This window comes from Trachymyrmex septentrionalis, unplaced genomic scaffold (assembly GCF_001594115.1).
Source record: "Trachymyrmex septentrionalis isolate Tsep2-gDNA-1 unplaced genomic scaffold, Tsep1.0 scaffold8, whole genome shotgun sequence".
NCBI classification, from domain to species: domain Eukaryota; kingdom Metazoa; phylum Arthropoda; class Insecta; order Hymenoptera; family Formicidae; genus Trachymyrmex; species Trachymyrmex septentrionalis.
Window position 1 is genome coordinate 3,079,461 of NW_017305987.1, and position 7,512 is coordinate 3,086,972.

Sequence of the window (7,512 nt, forward strand, 5' to 3'; positions counted from 1 at the left end):
AACAACACTTCGCCAACGGGTACCAACGGGACTGATCGACGCTCATTATTGTACCTTAGCCCCCCCGATCGTGCTGTCCTCCAACCAACTGCAGTGCCTTTCGAACAGCGTATCGTCTCTCTCACTCTTCCATTCTCTCATTCTCCCTTGCCTTTTTTTTGTCCTCTCTTTCGTTCGGTGAGTACGTAGACGTTGCGTGTGAGTGTATGTGTGTGTTTTGTCGTTGATCGCGTTTACGTTTTCACCGCGATGTCATCCGGTAACTGGGAACTGGTCAGCAGGAAGAAGGACAGGGGCAACGACAAGTCGAACAAGCTCACGAAGGCTGAGAAGAAGAAATTCATTGAGAACGCGCCGAAAGTCGAAGACTTCTGTGAGTCGTTTCCGTCATAATCTACCCACCTTCCACCTCAGAAGCCTTCTAGCTTCTGCTCCAATTCTCCGTGACTTTGACGATTTGCTGTCGACGAGCAATCGACTATCAGCTGAGAGAACGATGCGAGCCGGGTGCATCTGACCTGCTTCAATCGCGCGTGAAATGTATAAAGAGAGGGTCGCAATATGGTACTATCGTGTGTGTACTTTCTGCGACGCTCATTCTGCGATTACTCCTTTTTGTCACAGAATTTTTAATATAGAAATACATGTCATGGTTAATCCTTTTGTATTTGTTTTGCATGATAAACTCCAAAGGATAATTCATCTGAAACTTAACTTAGAATTGTCTTGTACTTTAAGATACTCATTTTGCAATTATTCTTTTTTGCTATAGAAATACTTGACTCGCTATGATAAATCATTCTTTTGGAGTTGTCTTGCTAGATAACCCTAAAAGATAATTTATCTCAAATTTAATTTGAAGCCTTGTACTTTGCTATACTTATTCTGCAATTTCTTCTTTTTACCATAGAGTGATATAGAAAATACTTGTCGTGATATGATAAATTATTGTTTGAGTATTGTTGTATCATATTAAATAGCTCTAAAGGATAATTTATCTCAAATTTAATTTGGAGTCTTGTACTTTGTAATACTCATTCTATAATTGCTCCTTTTTACTATAAAATTATATAGAAGTATTTATCACGATATGATAAATAATCCTTTTGTGTGAAGTTGTATTATAAAATACTCCAAAGGAAAATATTTACCTCAAAACTTAGAGGCTACTATTTTGCGAGCATCTTTATAGTCTTTTTACTCAATATTTTACTCTTATCAAGGAAATTGTATATCTAACTTAGTATAAATATAATTTTAGTGCCTTTGAGTCAAGTGAAGACACTGTACGATAACTTAGATGGAAACAAAGAGAATAAGAAGCCTGCCAAAACGCAAGGGAAAGAACACAAGACAAAGGAGAATGAGGAGAAGAAGAAGCAACATCAGAAACAGCAACAGCATGTTGAAAAGAAGAAATCTGAGCCAAAGGAGAAACCTCCAAAAACTGTTAAGGATGCATTGAATGCGGTAAGATTGTTTTTAACTTGGAATATATATTATATTATATAAAATTTGGAATCATATTTGCTATTAATCTTTTTATTGTATATATTTTTATACACATCATATTCATTTAGAAAAAATGTAAACTAATTTCATTTTATTTCAAATTGCTTGAATTATATGCTAGTAATTAATTCCTTATAATGCACACAGATTGATCCACAAGAACTCGATGAACTTTTGGCCACTGCACAAGTCAGATTTCCCGAGGCTCCCCTGCTCTGGTTGAAGGAACTCAATGCCTTCCTCAACATTAAGATACCCATCAACAAGGAAGATGCGATTTTCTCAGGAAAACCCAAGGATTACCCGTTAAGTTTAGTACCTAAAGCGATCTCTTCCATACTAGAACGAGCAGTGGAGATGACAGGCCAGCAAACCATACAAATTTTTTATGAGAACACTCTCACGGCAATGGCCACTGACATGGTCAAGGGAATTCCCGTTATCGGACACAAGATATTTTTGCAGTTGCTAGCGCACTTAAATCCCGAAATGACTGCCGCCAACATTCTCAAACTGATTACCATAAGGAATTCTTACGAGAATAGGAAGAACATTGGCTTGTCTTTGTTATGGGCCTGGTCACAGGCCGGCAAGAAGAATTTTGCGGTCGGTTTGAAAATTTGGCATGAAGTAATGTCACCGATGCTGGAGACGAAGGGCTACGCCAGTTACGTTGTGCAAATTCTTAACGATCTCGTCTTCGGGCATGATAATGTCCATGATCTTAGTCTGGATCTATACCTGAGTATCATCATGGATACCTATTCTCAAAGGTTTCAAAACATTCAACCCGCGAATCTTGGAAAAGACCTTAGCGCGAGTATCGACAGGTTGAGAGTAAGTAATGCAGACACAAATTTGAAGCTTATATCATGTATTTTAGTTAACTTTAGATATACACTTATTTTTTACGTACATTATTATTATTATTACCACACAGGGATCTATGAGATTCCATTAGTTCTTTCATTATAATACTTTTAAAATTGATTAATTTTTTTTTTATCGTAAATGAATTAAAAAATACATTTATTGACTTAAAAATAATTCAAAATCATAATAAATATTTAAAAACATGATCTCTCTATTTACTAATGTTACTAATAATAAGATTTTGAAATTTCACTGAGTCTCAAAAACCCTAGAGTATATTAAGTCTATACAAAACTTAACTCGCGAGCTAATATATCTAAGGTTTTATAAAAATGTAATACATGTACGATTTGGCGATGCGGTTTGATGTCGGTAGTGAAATCAATATGGTAAAATTTTTTGCAGTCAATATTGTTTAGAAACAAGGATATATGTTACACGAAATTGTTTGAAATGTTAATGGGAAAAGTATCGCAGAAGTCAGATTTGAACTATAGGAACGAGTTGATTAAGGTTCTTGCGGATTGTCTCGTCACGGAACCTGTTTGCTTCACTATTTGGAGTTCCATTTATACCAAGAATTTATACCAATCCAGTCTTCTTCTGTCATATATTGGTGAGCTTTTCTCATATCTTTCAGTATTGTACATTTACGCAAAATATTCGAGAAAAAAATGCAAAAATTCGCGTGCTTACAGAAACGAATTTACCTAGTTTACAAACCAAGTTCAAAGCTAAGCATTTCAAAGAAACCCTCGGAATTATTCAAAACAATAATGAAAAGTGGAAAAAAGCCAAAGACGAAAACCTGGCGCTTACATGCAAGAAATCATCTCAGGTGAGTTCTCTCTTTTATACAATATATTTTTATAATTTTTTCAGAATACGTAATTAAAGTAATTTAAGAAACTAAAATTCATTTCAATATATATTATAAATTTATATCTAAGCTATTGAAGGATACGATCGCATAAAAAAAATGTATGTATATTTATTTAACTCTTAATACACATGATGATTTTTCTTTACACATGATGAGTCGTTCGTGTCAATTTTCATCACTTTTACTATAAAAATTATTAAATGGTTCTTACATATATCTTAACACTTTTAGAAAGTTTTGTTAAAGTTGTACTTATATTTAAAAAAATAAAAGAATAAATATAATCAATTCATTTTGTGGGAATCAATTCCCACAATCATTATTCACTCAGATATTCTTAATATTTAAAAAGCGGAATGACCGATCGTGTGTAAAGGTTAATAATACATCTAAAATTGCAATTTCATATCAAACGTATCACCTGATAATATATCGATATACATATCATTTGATAACATATCATATTGAAAGTGTTTTTAAAATAATTATCTGTGTTTGTAATGTTTATATAATACCCTTATCTCTCTTGCAGAAAATAAAAACATCTGATACAAGTAGACTATAGTATACTATAATCTATTTGCATCATGCATCTGACATACTTTTTTTTGCATTGATCATGTTATGCACAGAGAGAAATTTATTTTTCATCGTCTCTCTTGTCTGAGATATATAAAGTCAATTATTTTATTAAAAGAATGAATTCTGTATTTTCTTTTACTACTATATAAAATGAGAATCATGCAAGAAGCCGTGAAAATATAAAAGTCACATATATTGTGTCGAGAGGTTACAGACCTAAACGGTAAACAGAAATGACAGGCAAAAATTACTGCTTAATTACTAGATTTAACTAATCCGGATCTAGTTGCGTGGTGAAACTCGAAGCGCGGCATTCTTCTCTGACAATGCGATTCTGCCTCTGACAATGGTCGTATGCTTAACCAGGTAACAAACATAACTTGCACGTATTGCATTTAATGTGATGTATTATGTGACTCATGACATTCGAAGCAATACCTTGGTGAGCTCGCAGAAAATTTATCTGCTTCAATGCGAACAGACAGTCACGGACAATTAAACTTAGAAAGCATTTCTCCCGGCGAATTCTCAGTTGGATTGCGAATCTCACACTTCTTATCACAACTTTCAATTCGCCGGCAATATTTTAGCAAATGTGCTATAAACATAGATATAGATATGTGTGAACATTCTCTATTGAATAACAAATCAAAGATCTATTGTTTTTAGCTGAACTTCCTGTGCACGGTTCATCTTTTTCTCTTCAACGTGAAAAGTAACGTAGAAAGTTGAATCGTGTAAGAAGTTCAACTAAAAGAAGAACAGGCCTAATACTTTCAGATCGAATTTCCCTTCACTTTTACATGCATCAACAAACACATGTGCGTAAAGAATAATGAATATAATTTGTTGGACAGGAGAAAAACCGAATTCCCGATCAATAATAGGTGTAGTAATTCTTTAGTCTTTTGCTCTAAGTAATTTAAAATTTTATAGTTAAAATCTCTAATTTAAAGTTTAACGGTTTAAGACAGCGCTGGAGAAACGCTTTTTGCCGGAACACACAAAATGTTATAGTTTTAGAACAATAATACGCAACCTGCCGTCCTGTGAATTTTTACGCCTCCTCAACTCAACCAAAAAATATAAAATTTTCTATTTTAGGCAAATGAAATATTATGCGGCCTTTTAAGCTGTTTTTGTTTCTAAAAATGGCTCTGAATGATCTTTAAAAAAAGTTGCACATTTAGAGTTTAATACAAAAGGCTAAAGATTTATTACCATAAACATATCCAGAATAGTGAGAAAAGAAATGTATCTTGATACAAAATGTATTAAAACATTTATATTTAATATAAATATTTATTAAATATTTATATTAAAGAGCTAATCTTTTAGAACCTTGGCGAACTTTCTTACAAATAATATATATGTTTTATATTATACGGGTAATAGGTGTTTAATTTGTCATAATTTTATGTTAAAATCGTCTTAAGTAATATCTTAAGATGCTAATAAATATAAGAACCGACTATGAATGAAAAAAAACCGGTCTAGGAATTTAAAAAAAGATAAAGATCCGTATTTATAATCAGACTTTGTATTTAAGGCTTCCTTGAATTTATTTTTAGATGCTCAGTAGCCAATAAAATAATTCGTAACGCCTCTGAAGATAAATTTAAGGGAGGCCTTACATATATTCGACATTAATTAGCAATAAATCAAAAGTCAGAAGCTCTTTAGAAATTGACCAATCATAGTCGATTATTCTTCTTACATTTGACTGTGCTTGGTTAATTTTTAGCTTCAGACTTCCGATTTATTACTAATAGACTACTAGAAATTAAATATAATGCCTGACTACGAATGCGGGCAAAAGAGTCAGTTGAACCGAAATTGAAATTAATCTGCATCGCAAATAGACAAGAGAATTATATTATCAATCTCATCTCTTCGTACGTATGAGATTGAACGTGGATGGATGTGATTTATAATTAAACAGAATTCGGCTCGGGTAAGATCTCTTATCAATGGAGCTCGATAAGAATAAGCGTTGACAGTTGTCTGGTGCCTCTTTTCGCCTCGTGTAACAATACCGTTGTAGATTAGTCTCGCAATTGCGCGCGTCGCAGTCTCCAGTCATCTCCAGTTAGTGCGCGACATTCTACGCAGCGCGCAGTCGTTCTTAGACCTGGTGACGCGTATGTACGTACATCGATAACAGAGCTGTAAATTCCATAACGTTGATACCTATCGTAGGTTTGAATTTTTTTTCTCAGCCCTCGCGTGTCTTCTTGTTTATCTTCTCGTTGTATCTCGACGTTCCATGTGAGACGCGTCGCGCCTCCGTTCAGCGCCTCTGTGAAGAGGAACGACTTCGATCTTGGATCCTGGAAGAGAGGCGGTAAACTATCAATTTTAGTTAACCGATGTCAAAAATGATGATAATATCTCTTTCCGCGCTACGCTTCCAGTGAAAAATTAACTGCATCAATGAAAGATACGATCTATAAAGTTACATCCTACTTTTGTTTTCGTGCAACAAATCTAGGTGTCGATTATTGTAGATCTGTTTTTTGTGTCTGAACTAGTATACACTTTTGGAATTTAAAGTGAGACGTGTTTAACGAAAACGAGAAAGAGAGTTCTAGTACGGAAATAAAAAAAAAAACGGATCTTGTGTATCTTGAAACGAAGTGAAAATTTCAAAAGTGAGAAGAGTCGGTAGGTGTCGACCAATGAAACTATAAATATTCTAAAGAATTTGTTCACTTTTGTCATTTTCATCCTATCTCGAGATACACATCAATCAACCCTATGGGGTCTCGAAAAATATCCTGTACGAAAATACTGGGGAAATCTATAATATACGTGACGTATACTGTAGTGTTTCGTAGGTATGCGAGATTTTTCGAGAATAATAACGGCCTAGATTTCGTCTGAGATTTCTTTCGTGAGGCAGATAAAAGAGAGAGGAAATAAAAAACGAGAAGAGGTGATCCCTACAGAAGTGATCTTGAAAAGGGATTCGCGTCGCGAAATCGGACAATCGTCGCGGATTTCTAACGGATCTCGTCGTCGTCGTCGTCGTCGTGGAGCCGGTGAATAGCCGAGGTTTCAATCTCGCGATCGAGAAAACGTTACGCAGCAAAGCGACGCGGCGTCTCAGGTTAAGTTGAAGGTACCTTTTCACTTTGACGCCCGGAGCTTATTTTTGGGTACGGATTTACAGTTTATTCGAGCGGTTACGAACGATTGCTCGCGTTCGGTGGAATATTTATCTTGCAACTGTTGGAAGTTTTCTTCGCACTGATTGAATTATGCTTTTAGGCCTAGAAAAACAGTCCTTATCTCAGCGAATAAAATTTTTAACAAAATAAACAGAACTAGAAAAGTTATTTTCAAAGTCACTTACAAGTTACCTTTTAGGTTATCTTATATGTGTTTGTTATGGAAATCGAGTACAGAAGTAATGCAAAATTGGAGCAACTGATATATAAAATATAATATAAAACTTACTGTACTCAATTTCTATAATAAAAAGTAACTTATATAACAAGTAACTTGTAAAGTAGCTTTCCAAACCCTGAAAATAAATATTTGATAAACGTCAAAACAGGTCGCTGATCAAAATCACGCTTGACATTCGTCAGTTTTGACCACGTGGCCTTTTTTAACGCTACACGCTGGCACTCAAAAAAAAAAAAAAAAAAAAAAAAAAA

The 7,512-nt window shown here is 34.3% G+C and overlaps 1 protein-coding gene and 1 long non-coding RNA gene across 3 annotated transcripts in view; one reads left to right on the plus strand and one right to left on the minus strand.

Annotated features, from left to right (window-relative positions):
• The first annotated feature begins 42 nt into the window (after positions 1 to 42).
• LOC108754534 (transmembrane protein 214-A) overlaps positions 43 to 7,512 on the plus strand; it is an 11,772-nt gene continuing 4,302 nt past the window's right edge. The window contains exons 1-5 of one of the 2 annotated variants that reach the window (XM_018496927.1): positions 43 to 373; positions 1,262 to 1,470; positions 1,660 to 2,349; positions 2,791 to 3,001; positions 3,084 to 3,223. In XM_018496927.1, the coding sequence (XP_018352429.1) occupies positions 250 to 373; positions 1,262 to 1,470; positions 1,660 to 2,349; positions 2,791 to 3,001; positions 3,084 to 3,223 (1,374 nt within the window). In that variant the 5' untranslated portion in view covers positions 43 to 249. Of the gene's footprint in view, positions 374 to 433; positions 575 to 1,261; positions 1,471 to 1,659; positions 2,350 to 2,790; positions 3,002 to 3,083; positions 3,224 to 7,512 lie in introns of those variants that run through there. The other variant, XM_018496928.1, reaches the window with a different exon arrangement.
• LOC108754536 lies at positions 6,104 to 7,504 on the minus strand. Its single transcript, XR_001939718.1, has 3 exons — positions 7,213 to 7,504; positions 6,976 to 7,122; positions 6,104 to 6,180 (listed from the first exon to the last, which is right to left on the minus strand). It is a non-coding gene; the product is annotated as an uncharacterized LOC108754536 (long non-coding RNA).